Source organism: Carassius gibelio, chromosome B1 (genome assembly GCF_023724105.1).
Source record: "Carassius gibelio isolate Cgi1373 ecotype wild population from Czech Republic chromosome B1, carGib1.2-hapl.c, whole genome shotgun sequence".
Classification (NCBI taxonomy): domain Eukaryota; kingdom Metazoa; phylum Chordata; class Actinopteri; order Cypriniformes; family Cyprinidae; genus Carassius; species Carassius gibelio.
In genome coordinates this window covers 8,310,014-8,330,463 of record NC_068396.1, presented here as the reverse complement: position 1 = coordinate 8,330,463, position 20,450 = coordinate 8,310,014, and the positions used below count along the sequence as shown (strand labels likewise).

At 37.1% G+C, this 20,450-nt stretch overlaps 1 protein-coding gene across 6 annotated transcripts in view; it reads right to left on the bottom strand.

Moving 5' to 3' along the window:
- Nucleotides 1-20,450, bottom strand: part of dachb (dachshund b) — a 35,058-nt gene that overhangs the window by 1,372 nt on the left and 13,236 nt on the right. The window contains exons 2-12 of one of the 6 annotated variants that reach the window (XM_052547156.1): nucleotides 16,505-16,620; nucleotides 9,230-9,349; nucleotides 5,335-5,454; nucleotides 4,871-5,040; nucleotides 4,003-4,153; nucleotides 3,165-3,236; nucleotides 1,964-2,094; nucleotides 1,744-1,891; nucleotides 1,532-1,669; nucleotides 1,376-1,441; nucleotides 175-1,045 (exon numbers count right to left, since the gene is read on the bottom strand). In XM_052547156.1, the coding sequence (XP_052403116.1) occupies nucleotides 966-1,045; nucleotides 1,376-1,441; nucleotides 1,532-1,669; nucleotides 1,744-1,891; nucleotides 1,964-2,094; nucleotides 3,165-3,236; nucleotides 4,003-4,153; nucleotides 4,871-5,040; nucleotides 5,335-5,454; nucleotides 9,230-9,349; nucleotides 16,505-16,620 (1,312 nt within the window). In that variant the 3' untranslated portion in view covers nucleotides 175-965. Of the gene's footprint in view, nucleotides 1-174; nucleotides 1,046-1,375; nucleotides 1,442-1,531; nucleotides 1,670-1,743; nucleotides 1,892-1,963; nucleotides 2,095-3,164; nucleotides 3,237-4,002; nucleotides 4,157-4,870; nucleotides 5,041-5,334; nucleotides 5,455-9,229; nucleotides 9,350-16,504; nucleotides 16,621-20,450 lie in introns of those variants that run through there. The other 5 variants (XM_052547160.1, XM_052547155.1, XM_052547159.1 and 2 more) reach the window with 5 other exon arrangements.

Genomic DNA, 20,450 nt, shown 5'->3' with positions numbered 1-20,450 from the left:
ATTTCTTGATAAAAAAAAAATGTAAAGAAAAGAAATGGATGATGGTTTCAGCTTTTCCATCACAGGAATTAATAATAAATTAAGTTATATAATATATTCAAATAGAACACAAAATAATTTTTGACAACATTACTGTTTTATTGTATTTTTAATAAAATAAGTACAGCCTTGGTAAGGTTGCCAGGGTGACACCCAATTGCTACTCAAAACTAGCCAGTTCCCCAGGAAAATGCACATTTCATGGGCTAAATATCGCATTATTGGGGTTGCTTCAACCCGTGGACGTGAAAAAACAATCCGTGGCAACAGTGTTAACGTAGTCTAATTCCACAGGAAAACTGTGGATGTGGCAACACTGAGCCTTGGTGAGTATAAGAGACTTGTTTCAAAAACATTAAAAAAAATTGTGTATCAACCCCGAACGTTTGAATGGTAAGAAAAAATTATTACAAATAAAATCAACTCGTTTTTTTCTACCAAGTTTAGAGACATAAAAAATTTATTTTTATTTAAGTTAAAAAAAAGGTGGGCCTACCATTTGATCAACATGTTGAAAAACTCTACATAATAAAATAAAAATAATAATAAATTAATGTATTTCTAACATATTACAGAATTTCAAATGCCCCTTTAACTAAAATAGCCCATTATGCACATCATGGAAAAAAGACATTATACAGTAAATGAACACCTCCAGTCCAGTGCTGTGCCTACATGTATCCGATTTTCTCGACATTAGGGAGCCATTTTAATAAAATGAACACAAGGTGAAATTCAAGTAATTTATCATGTAGCTTTAGCTGTCTCTCGGAGGGGGAGAGAGGGAGAACGGCCAGCTGCAGAAACAGATAAACGGGTGGAAGGGCGGCGCTGGAATATTCATGCGGCGAGGCTTTGCTTACACAGGAACCTTGCAATTAGTCCCCAGTCTTTTGATTCATCTGTGTGTTTATTTGCTAATGGTTTCACTCTGAGACAGAGGGAGCCGATGATCTCATCTGTTTGGAGGACACGGGCGAGTGACACACGGTGTTGCTGAGAAAGACTGATGGGAAGGGGAAGTGAGGTCAAGACAACAAATCTGAATAAGCCACAGCTGAAACTGTGCACATCCATATACATACACACTGTATATACAAGTGTGTTGACAGGCATGTTTTGTACAAGGACTTTTTTTTTACGGATGTTAATACTTTCATTCAGCAAGAATGCATTACATTGATTAAAGACAATGTAATGTGGTTACAAAAAATTAATCTTTCAAATAAATGCTGTTCTTTTGAACGTTTCTATATAAGCATATATATATATATTAATACTTATATATCTCTATGAAAAGGGGCCAGTTCATCTAGGTTTCTATTAAATGTAATACCTTGTAACAAGCAGTTGTCCTCCGGGCTTCTGCATCGCTCCGTCTCTGTGTCCAGACTGATTGGATCTATGTTAACAGACAGCGACAGCTGACAAAGCCTGCTGAAAGACTATCGGCCTGAATGAAACTCTCTGAGTGTGTGTGAGAGCGTCTCACCGTGTGTGAGAGCGTCTGATGAGGTGGCCTGCTGTAAGGCCTGCTCGATCTGCCCTCTCCGCTTGGACTCATATTCCAGCGCCTCCTGTAACCTCCTCTTTGCCTTCTTCTCCTTCTTCAGACGTCTCTGAATGGTAGCTGGAGGAGAAAATATCCACGTGTAAACATCAAATGAAAATAAACGATTTTGGTATTAGATCGCAACATTTTACCTCGACTGTGTAGCTCAGAGGTGAGCTGTCTCTCTAGACTCTCTCTCATCTCTCTCTCTCTGTACAGCTCCATCTTGAGCTCTCTCCTCTCCTGCTGAAGCTGCTTCTCCTGCAGACGGGCGTTCTCCAAAGCTACCTTTAGCAGACCCTGCAACACGTGTCCACATGTTATTGACGCTGAACTTGTTTGTATGAGTGTGTTTGTGTGTGTGTGTTATACCTGGACATTAGTGAGCAGTGTCTCGACGGAGGAGAGGCCGTCTGTGAAAAGAAGGGACGCGGGGAAGCCAGAGGACAATGATTGAGCTGGGACCTTCTCAAAGATTGTTGGTTTCACTGCATTTTGTTCAACTGTCAAATAATAAACACAAAGAGATGAATTCAGTTGACTGGTAAAATAATAGTTTAGCTGTAAATTTAAATTCTGTCATTTACTGAAATAAAGTAAACATTGTGTAAAATTGCAGCTAGTTGGCAAGGCAACATTTGTCATTTTCATTTAGTTTAAACTGATGTACTATAATTTAAACAAACTGATGAAACTGAAAAAAAAAAAATAATATGTAGACATTTAAAAAAGATATTACAATTATAAGAAAATGGGGAAAAAAACTATACTAGCGTGATGATACAAAAAAAAACAGTATCTTTTTCTTTTTGAAGAATATGCTTAATATATAGTTATAACTGAACTACATCAGTTAAGAAATCTACAGAAAATCCCTGTTGTTTTAGCTTTTGGTTGCTCTTTTTGAGTGAGAGCATTGGGTTGTTTAATCTTTTTGAAAGTTAATTGTTTATGCTCACCAAGGTAGCATTCATTTTTTTAATTAAAAATACAATAAAAACAGTCATATTAGGAAATATTATGATTTATAATAACTGTTTTAATATTATATTGCATTTTAACGTAATTTATTCCTGTGATGGTGGAGCTAAAGTTTCAGCAGCCACTACTCCAGTCTTCAGAAAGTTCAAAAGAACAGCAATGATTTAAATATAATTAATTGTAACATAAAAAAAATGTCTTTTGGTCAGTTTAATACACCCTTGTTGAATAGAAAAGTATTAATTGAATTGTATATATATAGAAACTCTCACTGATCCAAAATTTTACAACAGTGCAATTTGTATGTCAATTTATGCTTTTTATACATTTGCTAGTAGAGGATGAAGCAAGGCATGAGCATATTATTTTAATTGTTTTGAGATTGCTTGTATTTAGAAACTAGAATATCCCATTACAACATACAACATACCATTACATCACCCGACTAAACTCAATGCAATATAGTGGCTCTGTGCAATAATTGAACTATAATGAGAGCAGAAGAGGTCAGAGGAGAGGCTTTTCTGTAATGTTATGTTATATTAAATTTGATTTTTTTTAATAAAATTTCCTTTATGTGGAGGAAACTCACCCCTGTCGTTGGAAAGTCTGTTCATATGCAGAGTTGAGTCTGTCTCACTTTGTTCATCATGAACATCATATGCTACAGAGAGAGAAAGAGATGTATAAAGACAGCAGACAAATGAAACAAGAAGTTTCAGAGAATCACGGACTATTGCCAACATGTATTGCTTTGTGCTGTTATTGTGTATGCAGTCATTGCAAGCCTCGATGATTAGTTTAACTTTTTTTCCTCAATGTAAATCATATAATGTTGTTTTCTATGGACATTATATGCAAGATATTATGAAACAACAGTAATATCACACTTCAAGATGTTAACCACAGTAACTGGGTCTCTGTAAATACAGTAACACTGAGAAACCACATATGGATTGGTTTAGCACATTGTGTTTGATAAGGTGTTCCAACTGGACAACAGACCAATGACAGGCTCATGTTCAATTATATGGAAATAAAATAAACAATTGGTTTATTATGTTACGGTCTGTAATATTTTTTTTAATGTTTTACTTATATGCCACAATAATTTATTCGAATTACATTACCGTCCAAATGTTTGGGTTCAGTAAGATTTTGTAATGCTTTTTGTGGAAACTTTGTGAACATTTTGGTCAGATTAATGCACCCATGCTAAAAAAAATAAATAATAATAATTCTTAAAAAAAAAAAAATTATATACGGTATATATTTTTAATCACCCCAAACTTTTAGTGTATGTTCATTTGTGAGATTCGCTCAGCAGAGACTGATGATTGTTTAATTAAACTTTAATAACTGTAATTAATTGCATATTATTATGTCATTAATTCAACTGACAGCCCTAGTTAATATGCAAGCTCACTCACTCAAACCCAAGGGTGTTTTTTGAGGAGAGTGTGTGTAAGGCCGTGAGGGGCTGCTGGGAACTGAACTGGTTAGTTGAGGTGAGGGTTCAGTTTTCTGAGGAACATTCCCATCTATGGATGGTGTCAGAGAGGGGCTCTCGTCAAAACACTCCTGCTGAAATAAAAAAAGAGAGTTCAGTCCTGCAAACTTAAATAAACTCTCCCCACATGACAACACATCTATATCGCCCCAGTTTATCAGAGTCAGCTTGCCTTAGATTCATATCACCATTAAGGATTTGTCATAGAATAAAACCTTTTTTAAGATTCAGATTTGTGGTAAGCTATGGAAGCTTGTTTCTGCCACAGGATTAAAAAAAATCTGTCAATTCTCACTTTTTTACCTCAAAATTCTGCTTTTATATCTTGCAATTCTGAATTATTTTTGTGACTTATTATGAGATATGAACGCTGAGAAGAAAAAAATTGCAATTACCTTTTTTATTTTCAGGCAGAAACCCCCAAAAAGTGAATTGCCAGATGTAAAATGCTAAAATGTAAACTCAGATTATCAAAGAAAAATTTTAATTTGCTAGAAAAAGTTTGAATTGTGAGATAAAAAAAGTAGCAATTACCTTTTAATTTTTTTTATTTATTTAATTTTTTTTTTCATTAAGTGGCAGAAACAAGCTTCCATACTAATCTCTGAAAGCCACCTGACCTTTGATTACCTAAAGCAGTTTAGACCCCTTTGGACCAAGTGGACCAGCAAATTGCATTAAAGGACTCAAATAAATAAACTAAAGCTAGAATTGTGTGAACAGTCCCTAATGACCTTGCAGCAAATGAGCTGTGTGTTCTAGTATCTGGTGTGTACAGTATGTCCAACCTTGATGGCAGATGTCGGCCTGGAGACGGGGCTGTGCACCTGTGCACTGGCAACCATATTGGCAATTGTATTAAGGTGGTTCATCTGGTTCATTGCCATGGCAACAGAGGCGGGGGGAAGTCCAACAGGAAGCAGAGGATGGGGCATCATCATGAAGGGCAGGTCCAGTCCTATGAGAAGTAAGAAGAATGGAATAACTACATACAATTTGAGTCAGTCTATCACAAAAATATATTGTATGGCTTCAGATGAGACTTAAAATTTAGTCATATGGACTACATTGATGCTTTTGCATATTAAGCTTAAATGCTCCAGTCTCCATAAAATGTCCCAGTAACTGAAAATAGAAAGTTATACAGGTTTGAAACGACATAAGTGTGAGAAGCTACTGACAGAATATTCATTTTAAATTGAATGATCTCTTTAAACACATCAGGGTGTGAAAGTGAATGGTTAATGCTCACTGTTGGCCAGTAGATGGGTGTGTTGGAGAGAGTTGAGCTGAGAGCTGTTCAAGCTGTGCTGTGTTTTCTCTGAAGACGTTGATGAACGCTTCTCTCTCTCCCAGGACAAAGCACTACATCCTGTTTAATCATAAAAGAATATGAAATATTAACAATATAGGTCGTTTTTAGGTTTTAACATGCATTTAGGTTTTAGCATAGCTAATTTATAACATAGCTTTTATATTTGAACTTGCATTCATATTGTATTAATATATTTTTAGATTTTGCTGTGTCAGTAAGTTTAAATGTTCATTGAGATCCATATTAATATATAGATTTGTATATGTACTGTATGTAAAAACTTTTATCAGTTCAGATTTATAGATTTAGTTTTTAGCTAATAGATTATAACTGAATGGAGCTATAGTCTAAACTATACTATGACTAAGCAAAGCAAGATATGTTGAAATCTATTAAAATACACAATTATAACAATATATAGAATTTAGTAGCATGAGTAAAATTTTTAAATATTTGTGTTTTTTTTTTAAGTGTTTTTTTTTTTAACCTCGTACTGACATCTACTGGTGTGGATGTTACTGTAGAACTATCCTATTCACAGGCACTCTTGATACAAAAAATAACTACTAACTAAAGTTTGTTAAAAGTACTATTCATTGCTTTAGGTAAGCTTTAAGTGCACATTTAACCACATACTATACTCAAAAATGCTTAGACAAATTAACTTTTACTAGAATCCTCCAAACAAGTGAGCAGAATACTACAGAATGGGCATATCTCATTATTTTGAATGAAAAAATTGAAACAATAAGATGTAAGTTAACCAGCGACCAGCAGCACCAATGAACTGAACTGATAATCTATCATCAGCATTCATGTCAGAGCCATTGGGAGCAGATGGTGTTTAGGTGGCAGATTTGCGGCGAAGGAATCAATGATAGCGCAGGATGAAGTCAGTCCCCTTAAGAATATCACATGCTCCAACCAATAAGGTCTACACACGACTGGACAAAAATAACCTGATTAAAAACAATAAAGCTCCCTCATTACGACACAACCCAACACTGCAGATACATTACAACACCACGGCAGCTTCGCAACCTGGGCTCTTCACCATGACATAAATACTGTACAATAGAGCTGCCATCTGTGCGACAATCTGCACGTCCGTGGAAATCAAGACTAGTGTCAACACAAGCTCACATATCTTGTGGGACTGGAGTTCTAACGTAAGTGAGAGGGTGCTAATTCACAGTAATCAGACAGATGAAGATGGATGAGAGGAGGGAAAGCAAGAGCAATCAGAGACAACAAGAGCTGCAGCTGTGCTGCGAAACACACTAAAACAAATGCAAACATGCACATGTACACACACATGTGCATACGGTATATTCTCCTGTGTCAAGTACTCAAATAGAAATGGCTTTCCGCTTTTGGTGTAAAGAGAAATACACTGTAAAATGGATTTCGAAAGTTCGGAACCGGAGTATGTTTTACAATAAAATACACCTTTTTTTTTTCAGTGTACGATGACAGATCTTTCTTTACTTTTTAGTACTTTTTAATAAACATTGCTGGTCTTATTATGCATGATTCCTAAGTGCATGTTATTCAATATACCTACAATTTTGTACTTGTAATTTTAGACAGATCTTTTTAACCTGATGGATAATGAAATTAAATGTCCGTTACGTAAAAAAAAAAAGAAAGAACCATTCACCATTCAGTCAAAGGTTGTTTTAAGAACCATCTCTTTCTTACCTTTTTCTAATCTGAAGAACCTTCTTTCGCCAGAAAGACCATTTAGACAAAAAAGGTTCTTCTATGGCATTGTGAAGTGCCTTTAATTTTAAGAGTGTTCAAGGACAGATTAGTTATTAATAAATACTTGTTTTATGTGGTTTCTTGCACACTACTATTTTATGAAAGTAAACACTTTAATCATAAGCGTGATTTGTAAACTAATACATTTTGATATTTCTGTCACATACAGTAACTAGCTCTATGTGTATTGCTTTCTTGATGTAGTAAACTTGCTCGGTAGCTCACCTGGTTAAGCATTGCATTTTTGATGTGGAGTAATCAAGTATTAGCCCAGTGAGCCACGAGAATAGATAAAACGTTTCAAGATTTGTAGAAGTCAGCAAATGTGCTTTTATCTCACGTTATTTAATTAACACTATAGGTTCGGTTTAGTGCATGTACTGTTATGAGAAAAAAATAGCCATGATGACAAGGTCAAAACTGTCTAATGAAAATGGTCATTGCTCACTTTTGAGTATTTTTGGCCAGTAATTAATTACAGTAATTTGTATCCTAGTAATTAATAAACACCAGATGGTCAGCTTGTGTAGACTGTTTGATCAAGTGAGAAATGGTTTAAAAGTCAACTAGAAGAGATTTGTGTGTTTCTTCATGTTTGCTCTCACCAAAACAAACACACACATTGGCTGCACAAAATAAAAAAATAAAATAAAAAAAACTACTGATTTAAACAGCATCTAAAAATTGAGGGCAACTTCAAACAGACACGATGAGAGGGAAAGGGGGTGGATGGGTGAAGATACAAAAATGCTGACCATATGCTCACAGGGAAAGAGGGGCAAACAGATAATGTGTGTGTTACACTATACACGAGTTCCCTGCTAAGCACACGCGGACGTGAAAACAAGCACACATGTGCTAACATACACCCGTATGCACACACACAGTGCACACCTGTTTCTGTTAACGCAGGCAATCACCCGTATGACAGGTTTCGGCCATCTTGTTAAATAATGCATGGAATTTTTCTTTCAAGTTGTCAACGCAGGGGGAAAAAAACTATCTCTCGCTGCTTCTCTCCGCTCTTCTGATGTCATCCTTGATGCTGATTTTCCTTGACTGCATTCCATCTTTCTGATGAAGGCCGTTTTTTCTTCTCTCCTAAATTCTACTTGTCCACAGCTGTTCTCTCTAGGAATGCTGCACTCTCTTCCTCCTAAACTCTTGTGAGAATGGCTTTTGAAGTCCACATTATCCTTGTTAGTTTTTGCCACAGTTAATATATGGCTGCTGTGTTTGAAGACTCAAGATTTTATGTGAAGCCTAAAAAAAATCCGTCTAGGAAATACTGCCAACACTAACACTAAAAGAAGTGAAATGTTTCTTTTTGTTGTTTGTACTTTCTTTTTATCAGAGAATCCTAAATAAATAAACTACATATTAAAATATATTAAAAATAGAAAATATTATTTTTAATTTAAATAATATGTAATACTATTACTGTTTTTATTGGTGTATAATTCAATATTTTATTTTTATTAATCATATATATATATATATATATAAGAGAGAGAGAGAGAGAGAGAGAGAGAGAGAGAGAAAATATTTTTAAATACAAAATTAGACAATAAATAAGTTAAATCAGAAAAGCCACATAAGGCATATAAGTTGCACACTTTTGAAATGCTTTGCATCATCCAAAAAAAAAAAAGAAAAAAAAAATTCTACTTATGCATGTACACACAAAAATACTGTAAAAATGCAACATTATCCATTTACACATTTTCTAATTTAACTTAGCTTGTATGCACCCCTGCACAAAATGTCTTGTTTTATCTCAAGGGCTGGTGTACTATTAACTTTTCTTCTGTCTGTTGTTGGTCTTCTCTAAATGCACAATCAAGCAGCAGTCATTAATGTCACCATTAGTCTCTGTAAACCAAGCACAACCCTGCAACATGGGCCCCCTGAGCGAGCTCCGTGATGGGGCTCATCTCACCCAAAAAGCCCAGGTTACTATTGCAAGGCCATCTGTCTAGCACATCTACAGATTGCACTTTAAGCAAGCTGCCTTGAAGGAACACAAACACACATTAACAAACAAATTGTGTAAGCACAAGTCCTGAACCTGTATTAGTGTTGAGCTCATCTGAATCAAATTCTGAGCTGTCTTGGGTCTTGTGTAGATTCATCATCATCTTCATCTTCTGTATCTTCAAAGCTTCAGCCATGGCAGCTGTTGTTAGACCTACAATACATTCAAGAACAATCACAAACAACTGTGTACATGCACAAAATACTCCACATCTCATTGGTTTTTGCAATACAGCAATGGAGTAATAAAATGGAGACAACTTCAAATGTGTCTCCTCAACAGTTTTACTAGATATATCAACAAGCTGAGCTCAAATTTGCATGATTTTCTCTAAACAAGTGGCAAAAATTCTAGATAAATTTTCGGTTTAGCAAAGATGAAGTTGACGATGCGGACTTGCCATGAACGCCAGAGAGAAATGCACATTTCATATGGATTACATAATCAGAGAGTTGCCTATTTATTTTGTTTTGAATATTTTAGTTTAAAAGTAGATATTGGGGAAGTCGTGGCCTAATGGTTAGAGGGTTGGACTCCCAATCAAAGGGTTGTGGGTTCTAGTCTCGGGCCGGACGGAATTGTGCTCCCCGACTGCTCTCCGGGTGCCGCAGCATAAATGGCTGCCCACTGCTCCGGGTGTGTGCTCACAGTGTGTGTGTGTGTGTGTGCGCATTTCGGATGGGTTAAATGCAGAGCACAAATTCTGAGTATGGGTCACCATACTTGGCTGAATGTCACTTCACTTTTTCACTTCAAGCTTTTTGTAATATATAGCCTATATTTCTCAAATCTGTGAGGCACAAGCTGAGTTTCGGCGTCCTCAGTTCACATGCAATGCAAGTGATCGTGCCGGCGCCTTATTACATTGTCTGCTATATATTTGCTTCTTATTCATAAAATACGGGCAATTGATTGATAAAACGTTGATCAAAATTAAGATACAATTTATACAAAATGAAAATCTTTTAAAAAGAGTTTTCTATAAAACATACCGCCTCCATTTCTATGTGCAGACTGAGCTCATGCGTCATCTTCGCGTCAGTTATTCAACAAATAAAGTGTAGGCTTATATTTCAAAATTGTAGTATAGTCTAGTACTATACAAAGGTTTAATTGGCATCTTTATTTAAAACGATTTCTATTTCAAGTATTTCAAGTGTTTTGGAACTTTCTATTCATTGTATGTATAACGGTTGCCACAAATATATTAAGCAGCAAATATTTTCAACATTGAAACAGAAACTTAACTAATATTTAAGCACTAATAATAATTAGTAATAAATGAGCACCAGAATATTAATCTGACTACTGGAATGAATTCTGAAAGATCATGTGACACTGATAACTTAAAAAAAAAAAAAAATCAGCTTTACCATAAAGGGAAAAATAACTTTTTAATATATATTGAAATAGAGAGCAGTTCTTTCAAAAACATAAAAAAGCTTATTTGGTTTTGAATACCTTAATACACTGGTTTCAGGCTGCTAAGAGATGTGCTATTTATGGAGCACATTAGCCTAAAGTTACAGCAATAAATTCCTCAGTTGACAGTAAACGGACATTGTCACCAGCAGCAGGGTTTAGTCAGAGCAACTGGAGGGTCACAGTAAGATAAGGGACCTGAATTAGCTCTCTGTTAGCTGGACTGCATTATTTATATGCATATCATGGAAGCAGTCCAAGAAATAGCCATCTGCCAATCAATCACTTTAAACTCCTCCCACCAGCAGCACAATTAGCCAGGCAAAGAGCTCTGGCCTTGGTTTCCCATCAAAAAAAGTATTGATTAGCAACAGACAGTCAATTCTCTGAACTAGTGATTGATTTTAAAATTGCTGCCTCTCTCATTATAATTCAGACATTTCATTTCACAACTCTGTAACTCTGAAGATGTCCATTGTGTTTGTGTGTGTGGTTTTGTATATGTGTTTGGGTCAGCTTGTGTATTGTATTTGAAAAGGTCATGGTTTTCCCTCGCATTGTGACAAAGGAGATAAAAAGTGCAGGTGAGGCTGACTCCTGATAAGGAGAAAAATAATGGACCACTCACACACACAAAGACACAAGTAAAGAGTGGCATATTCCCTCAGGAGAGCAAAGGCTGCTTGGCTAATCATGACTTTAAAATCTCTATGTAAATGCTGACTGTCTAAATCTAGTATACAGCTGTTAAATGAGCTTCGCTGTGGACTTGTGGGAAAAACAATCTTCAGAGACTTGAGGTGAGCTACATCATCTGTTTGACAAGAAGGAAAGCCATCGTTCATGTGAAGTGAGATTGTCCTGAGGGGGGAACTCTATTCCTTCAGCTCTTACAGTATAGCAGAAACAAAGTCACAGCCACACAAAATGTGAGAATAATAAAGATTATTCGTACGTACATTTAAAAAAAAAAAAATGCTTTAAAAAAAAGAGCTGTGAAAGTGAGCTGTTTAATGTTCACAAATATAGTAGTTTCTCCAAAAAAATTGTTTGTCACTCAAAGTTATGATACAACTTTGAGCACTGTAACTTAAATTACAGTTTTTCTTATAGAATGGTTCTTATCAAATAGTTTTTGAGGACTTTAAGCACACAAGTTACACGAACACCTTTATGGTACTTTATGTCATTTTTTGAGCTTGGCAGTAATGCAAATCACATGGTCAGTTTTGTTATGGAAAATAGCAGCTTGTACATTCCACTAAATATCTCCATTTGCACATTTGCATTCCATATTTGACCTAGGAATGATGAATGATTATTTTTGGGTGAAATATTCCAGGTACAGAGAAAATGCTCAGCCATATACACAAACATATACTTTTTTAAAACGTTTTGGATCAGTACGTTTTTTTTTTTCCTGTAAAGAAACGACTACTTTATTCAAGATGCATTAAAATTGGTTAAAGTGACAATAATGTTGGAAAAGATTTCTACATCAAATAAATTCTGTTCAAGTGTTCTGTTTTGAACACTTATAATAATATAAGTTTTTTGAGCAGCAAATCAGCAAATTAGAATGATTTCTGAAGGATCACGTGACACTGAAGACTAGAATAATGATGCTGAACATTTACCACCACAGGAATAAATTTAATAAACATTCAATTTTGAAACATTCAAATACAAAACGGTTATTTTAAATTGTAATAACATTTTACAATATTGCAAGTTTTGTCTTTATTTATTTTTTTCTCAACAACATTAAATAATAATTATAATAATAATTTAAGTAGCACTTTAGTACAGGGACCAATTCTCTATATTAACTAGTTACTGATTAGCATGTTTATTAATACCATATTGGCTTTTTATTAGTAAAGCACATACTCTGTATGACCATATTCTACATCCCTAATCCTACCCAGTCCCTAAACTTTCCTTACTAACCATGGATGAGCAACAAATTAGAAGTTTATTGAGGCAAAAGTTGTAATTAATGGTTTGTTAATAAAATGTGACCATTAAATCTTACCAAATCCAAACTATTGAATGGTAGTGTATACTGTATATAAAAGCATTTTTCTTTAAGGTAGCTTGGAGCTATTGCATGTGTGTAAACACATCTTTTCTTTCCTCTCTTCTGCTCCGTTTGGCACCACCCCCTGCTGTCTGTCATTGCCCTGAGTGACAAACAATCCAGAAAATTCCAAAACATGCCAACAAGGTCAGTTTGTTGCCTTATGAGAATATGAAAATTAAAGATTTAAATGGATGTCAGTCACATTTTACTTACCTAATCTGAGAGAGAGAAAACAAAGTATCATAATGAAGTCTCTGATTGCACTGTATCTTGGCAAATCTTAACACAGTTTGAAACATTGTTCAGATCACTTCTGAAGCTCTAGAGAAACACTCGAGATTACACTCGTATTTTTTATCCCTCACTCATGTAAACAATCTGAAAAGCATTTCAGTTCCCGTCTAAGAGAAACTGAGATATTAAACTCATTTCTGATTTTCTTTCTTCTCTAAGCAAACAAAATGCAAAGCAAAATACTATCATGCCTTCAATGTGTTTTCTGGCCTGTTGTATGTTGCTGTTATATATATAATCACTGATTCACTCACCATGTTTTATTTTTTTACCCAACTGCCATAGCCCCAAACGATTGACTGAGCACTTGGCAAATCAAAGCAAACTGCCCTAATCGCATTCCTAACGAGTTCTGACATCTGGCACTTGGCAATGCCAAGACTCTAAGTGACATCTCCACGGTAACTGCTCAAACACGGCAGAATATCACTGCACGTCTAGCGCATCTTCCATGGTGACCCCACAACTTTGTGTGTGTGAGAGGGAGAGGGAATACTTTTTGCAGCGCCATTACTGTACACATACACATGTGCTGAGAAGCACAGTATATAGCAAATTATTTTTGCAAAGGTCTTAAATTAAAGTCTTAAAAATGTCTCTGACATCATATTTATGGGAGTGACCTTTTTTTTTTACAGTGAAACGGGTAATATTAGGGAGTATTTAAAAGGTAGTAGGCAGTATTTAAAATAACTAAAACTAAAAATGAAATAAAAAAATAAATAAAAGATTGAATAAAATAAAAATAAAGCGAAATAGAAATAAAAAAATATAAAATTACAAAAGCACACAAAATCACTCAAACTTAAAATAAAAACTATAATATATAAAAAAATAAAACAGCTATATATATAAAATACAGTAAGACTAACTGAACTTGTGATGGTTGAAACTTTACTTCCCTTTCAGTCGGTCACTCTCGATATCACGTCGTTGACTGATTAATTGGGTTATTGCTTCGATAGACCAATATACGTCGATGGAAAACTAAATGAGCCAATGCACACTGGCATGCAATTATTGCATCCAGCTGCTGCTGATCACAGCATGAGTATAATAAGGCAGCAGGTGCAATGCATACCAGCTTTTCGCTGTGCGCCTCAGCACTAAAAGAGCATTTCTTAAAGAAACTTCGTGCTGTTCACATTCTGGGCCTGCTCAACCGTAGAGCCGATGAGCTGTCTCGAGCAATGCTCCCGGGAGAATGGCGACTCCATCCCCTGATGGTCCAGCTGATTTGGAGACGGTTTGGAGCCGCTCAGGTAGAGCTGTTTGCTTTTCCAGAGACCACTCACATCATGTTATTCTACAATCTGAACTCTGCATGGATGCACTGGCACACAGCTGGCCACAGGGCCAACACATATATGCGTTTCGTCCAGTGAGCCTTCTCATAAAAACACTGTGCAAAGTCCGGGAGGACAAGGAGCAAGTCTTGCTAGTGGCGACACGTTGGCCCACTCGGACCTGGTTCCCCGAACCAGTGCTCCTCGTGACAGATCCTCACGACAGCCCCTCCTTAGTCGATTCCTCTGAGGAAGGATCTACCGACTCAGAGACGGGGCACTGTTTGGCACTCACGTCCAGACCTTTGGAAACTCCATGTCTGGTCCCTGGATGGGATGCAGAGGTTCTAGGTGACCTACCCCATGATGTGGTGAACATCATCATTTCAGCAAGAGCACCATCTACACGACATGCTTACGCCTTGAAGCCGAACACTATGGTGGTGTTCTTCTCGCCAAGAGGACCCCGAAGATGCTTGATTGTGTTTGTGCTTTCCTTTCTGCAGCAAGGGCTAGAGCAAAGGCTGTCTTCCTCCACCCTCAAAGTCCAGGTTTCCACTATTGCTACGTACCATGACCCCGTGAATAGAGGGTAGGGTAGGGTACCTGCATGCATTTTCAGATGACGATTCGTGCCTAGAGTTTGGGCTGGCTGACTCCCAGCTAATCCTGGGTCCCAGCCTGGCTACATGCTCATGGGTTCCACTACACCTTTCAAAGGCCAAGTGGTGAACCTGCAAGCGCTGTACCTGGAGGAAGCAGACCCAAGATGCCATAACCCTGGCTTATCAGGCACAGGGTGTGTCCTGCCCATTCAGGTTGTGAGCTCACTAAACTAGAAGTGTTGCATCCTCCCGGTCGCTGGCTCGTGGTGCCTCGCTGAACAGATATTTGTAGAGCTGCGGGCTGGGTGACCGCTAACATGTTCGCTAGGTTCTATAGCCTTCGTGTAGATCCGGTATCCTCCTGTGTTCTCACCTCAAACAGGTAGTGGCACCGAGAGGCCTTAGTTAGTGTCGGCTTGTTAAAACTGCTCCAGAGTGTCCTTACTGTAGACCGTTTTGAGATCCTCCATCACCCTAGGCAGCTGGACATGGCGGAACGTCCGGTGCCAGGCCTTTATGATGAATCCATGAGATCCATGGAAGGCTGGATTCCATATTGAGACCTAAGCGGTACTCGTATGCGTATAGTCCACGGTCCCATCGTCATGGTTGCTGTACTACCGCTGAGCCACTGGGTCACTGGCTCGGCTCCTCAGCGAAAATCTGGTATGCATTGCACCTGCTGCCTTATTATACTCATGCTGTGATCAGCGGCAGATGGATACAATAATTGAATGCCCAATGTGCATTGACTTTTTTAGTTTACAGTTGAAGTAGATTGGTCTATCGAAGTGATATCCCAATTAGTCGGTCACCGACATGACGTCTCCATTCCCTCCTTCAGGGAACGAGGGTTACCATACGTAACCGAGACAGTCTTAAGGCTAGTAATCATAAACAACTACTGGTACAAATGCATATGGGATCACAATTTAAAAATAGGTCATAAAAACAAAGTCTATGATGGTTAATGCCCAGGTATTTTGGATCTGAGGTGGGAAGATATGATTTCTTGAAGGTTAAGTAGTTACTGTTTCACATATAAAAAAAAAAAAAAAAAATCAGTATTTAAAAATTAAAGTTAATTATATTTCCAAGACATTATCTGGCAAAACATCACTGTTTCCTGAGAATTAGCCATAATTGTCTAAAAGTGGGAAGGACATGTCCCCTTCCAGGTATAATCATTGCTACACTCCTGATTCTGGCAGAAATAAGACATTTCTTGGGGCAGATTTCAGCACATTTTCAGCATCCACCCTTTCCAAAGTGATACAGTAGAGCTGAGAAGCAAGGACGGGGGATGTGAGGCTCATGGCCAGTGAGAGGAAGAGGGAAATAGAGAGGGATGAACAGATGGATGAGTGATCCCGCTGGGGTGTGTCATTCATCACTGTCACCCGTAAAAGAAGGTGCATGAAAGATGACCGAACAGAGTGGCAAAAAGGGAGAAAGAGAATGAAAGATGAGCAGAAGGACAGCAGAGGAGGGAGTGAGTTAAGCATATACTTTTCATATGGTAAAGGGGGCTGTGAGTGAGTAAATTGAGGCTCAACTAAATTTACAGCATACAGAACGTGTTGAAAAACGAGACGGGTGTTTGTACGCTTGCGTTTACCTGTGGGTGACAACAGGGCTGGAGACAGAAGGCTGTTTGCTCTGTGGTGGAGGATTCTGGGGCTTTCTTGCACACCGGCCCCATAGGAACGCTTCGGTGGGCGACCTGGACGAGAGCTGTGAAAGGTGAAAACACACATTAGTATAGTGCCCAGCATTAAGGACAACAGAGACATTTAAAATTCATATACATTATTTTAACGGTTTTGCATTAAATTTAGAAAGTTTCCAAGTATTTCAGTGTTTCCCCCCCAAATCCCAGCATGTAAAAAAAAATATTATTATTATTATACACTACCATTCAAAATTTGGTAATGTTTTTTATAGGTTTATTATGCTCACAAGCTGCTTTATATGATAAAAATAAAATAAAATAAAAAATACTGCATAAAAATAAAGTAAAAACAATAATATTGTTTAATATTATAATAATTTGACATAACTTTTCTGTTTTAGAATATAATTTATTTATGTGATGGTAAAGTTTATTTCAGCAGCTATTTCTTCAGTCTTCAGTGTCACATGATCCTTCAGATATCATAAAAATATGTTGATTTTATGCTCAGGAAACATTTAATTAATAGGGTTAAAAATATAAATTCCGCTTAATATTTTTTAGCAAACTTCTTTTTTTCAGGATTCTTAAGTGAAAAGAAAGTTCAAATGAATAGCATTTATTTAAAATAGAAGTGAAACATCATATATGTCTTTCTTGTCATTTTTTGCAGAATAAAAGTATTTATTTATAAAAACATCTGATCAACAGTAGTGTATTTACACTTAATGTAAACATGAGTTTCTAACATCTGGAACTGGAAAGGCTTTATAAAAATCAGAGCAAGAAAAACTTTCTAAAGGTTCAGCTGTAGACTGTTCAATAAACTTCAGAATGGGTGCATTTGTTTTTCCCAATAGCTCTTCACTTGCTCTTTGTCTGTCACCTGTCAATCACAGGATATGAAACAGCGAAACAGCCAAAACAGAGTATACAGACTGTCCAGTCAGTAAGGGTGATGGGAGGTAACAGGAGGAGAAAGAGAAAGGACAGCCGGTAGCTTTTCTTGCATGTCTTGCTTTTGTTTATAACTCCAAAAGTTCATCTCAGGGGTAGAGACACAATCTCTGAGCAGTCAAAGGTTAAAAGACACTGAGGGGCTTTTGGCCCTTGAGGAATGTAGAAGAAAAAAGAGAGGGACATTTAAACAGAGACCCGTGACTGACAGAGAAACAGACTGAGTTTAACATCTCTCCATTGATTTATGTGGTAATGGGAGACGACGACAAGAATGTGATCTGTCCTCTGATACAGCAACAATCATAAACCCATATGTGAATAACAAATAAATGAAATTGACAAACAGTAAACTAAAGTGAACCAGTAGAATTTTTATTTAAAGTGGGGATATTCTACGCCTTTTCTAGCACTTTTAACTTTTTTACATTTCCTCCCTAATATTGTGACTGATATCAATTTAAATCAAGGTTTATTTTTATTTTTTTTGTGAGTTGGTGGAGAATTAGTTTGAATACGTACAATCTGAATATGTAGCTAATGAGACAAATTCATACAAATTTGTTACTAATTCAACAAAATTGAAATTTGCACCAATTTAGTCAAGGTTGCCTAATTCTGAGGGTTTATTTTAAACTAAGTGCAAATAGCCTGTCTTGTTGTAGAGTCTATTTACACTAACTCCACCCACCAACATTGTGGTTGGGCTAGACAACATTACAAAAGACAGCTGTCAAAAAAAGCTCCAGTGGCTTAGGTGGTAAAATGTGTAGTGCAGACTTTTTGAAGTGACCGACCCAAGTTCTGCTTTTTGCCAAACTTTTTCTTGTCCCTTTTCACATCTCATATCACATCGGAAAGGACAAAAATTGAAAAGTTGAAAATTAAGCATCAAGTAGGTCTAGGGTTAGGGTTAGGGTAAGGTGTAGAGAGGGCTATAGTCTTAAGACTAAGACTAACACAATTTAAAAATCCCTCATCACTTGAATTAAGATTATAATAATTTAAATTTAAAAAGCACAAAATCAGACATGAGCATTTCTTTTTACTTAGATTTTTACATTTCCAGCACTGGAACACAATCGGCCAAACAAAAGCATTTGGGAAGTCGTGGCCTAGTGGTTAGAGAGTTTGATTCCTAACCCTAGGGTTGTGGGTTTGAGTCTTGGGCTGGCAAAAACACGACAGGTGCCCTTGAGCAAGGAACTGAACCCCCAACTGCTCCCCAGGCGTCGCAGCATAAATGGCTGCCCACTGTTCACGGTGTGTGTGTGTGTTCACTACTGTGTGTGTGCACTTTGGATGGGTTGGGGGGGGGGGGGGGTGAAATGCTATTTCATGCATACTGAGTTTTTTACACTGTTAAAGAGTTGGACAAAGTTTCAAAAATTAAGTTGTACGTTTGAAGGAGTATTTCTGTTCCAAAAATACTCCTTCCAGTTTGTCACAAGTTTCTGAAAGTTTTTTTCGAGTATGGCTCTGTGTGACGTTAGATGGAGCGGAATTTCCTTATAAGGGTCTTGAGGGCACTTCTGCCGGAAGAGCGCACGCTCCCGTAGAGCACAGACATTCACTGATCAGAGCGAGAGCGTCGCAAAATGTCACAAAAGAAGTGTGTTTTTGGTTGCCAGGGCAAGACAACCCTGCACAGATTACCAAAAGAAACAGCATTAAGGGACCAGTGGATGGAGTTTATTTTAACAGAGCATCAACGGAGTTGTGCAAGTGTTTTTGTTTGTTCCCTGCATTTCGAAGATGCTTGTTTTACAAACAAGGCCCAGTTTGACGCTGGATTTGCACATCGCTTATTTCTTAAGGCTAATGCAGTCCCAACTAAAAAGGGTCACGATCGTGTGTTGGAACCGCAGGCGGTGAGTAAAACTGCTTCAAATATCTCTGTGTTGTTAACTTAGCTATCGGCGCGTAAGCACATCAAGTAAACAACATGCGATGTTGTCATCAAACTGCACTTTCCACATGTACAGCTAAAAAAAAAAAAAAAAGACGACATAAAGTGGAACTTAGTCATTTTCCAAAACCGCTAAGCAAATATATACAGTTTCAGTACATACCATATAGAGATGTCGTTGCTGATGCTGCTCTTGTTAAATTTCAGCCTCGGGATCTGATTCTGGATCATAAATATACGCTGAATCTGACTGTAAGCCATGGTTTGTTTTGGTTGGTTTTATCCTCACGGTGTCACAGCTTCCAGACGCGCTCAACGCAAAAGCCTACTGGCGCTCGTGATTCTTTAGCTCCGCCCACACGTCACGCCTCCAGCCGGTCGTGTTTTTCCGGGAAAAATCGGTACAGACTATCTTTCTCTTATGAATATAATAAAACTAAAGACTTTTTGGAGTTATGAAGGATGCAGTACTACTCTATGGGTACTCAAGATTAACAGGATAATGAGTGAAAACGAGCATTTCACCCCCCTTTAAATGCACAACCATACTTGGCTGTATGTCACTTTCACTTTTCATCAGAATAGCTTTGCTTTACTTACTGGCCTTTAAATGGCTGGAGACATTGTGCACATCAAAAACAAGCAAAGCAACAAATTAACATTATTCAACATATCCTACCTTTTTGCTGAAAATATATTCAGATCTAACCCCCTTTAAACTGTACATTTAATTACACTTTTTTCAGTAACTCTAATGGATTACAGTTACATTGATTTTGCTTTTAAATTACGCAATGTCGTTACAAGTAGTCTAGTTACTCCCCAACATGAACTGTTTAAACTAGACATTTACATTTTCTGAAGGAAATATGAAAATATATCTGCACAAAACTGTCACGATTCAAAAGAGCACACATTCAAGTCTATGTATGATACGGATCCCTCTTTCAAAAGTCTATGGAATCTTTAAATTGCTTTTATTGGCTTCCAGATCACTTCGAAAAGTAATAGCTCAGGCTCTCCTCA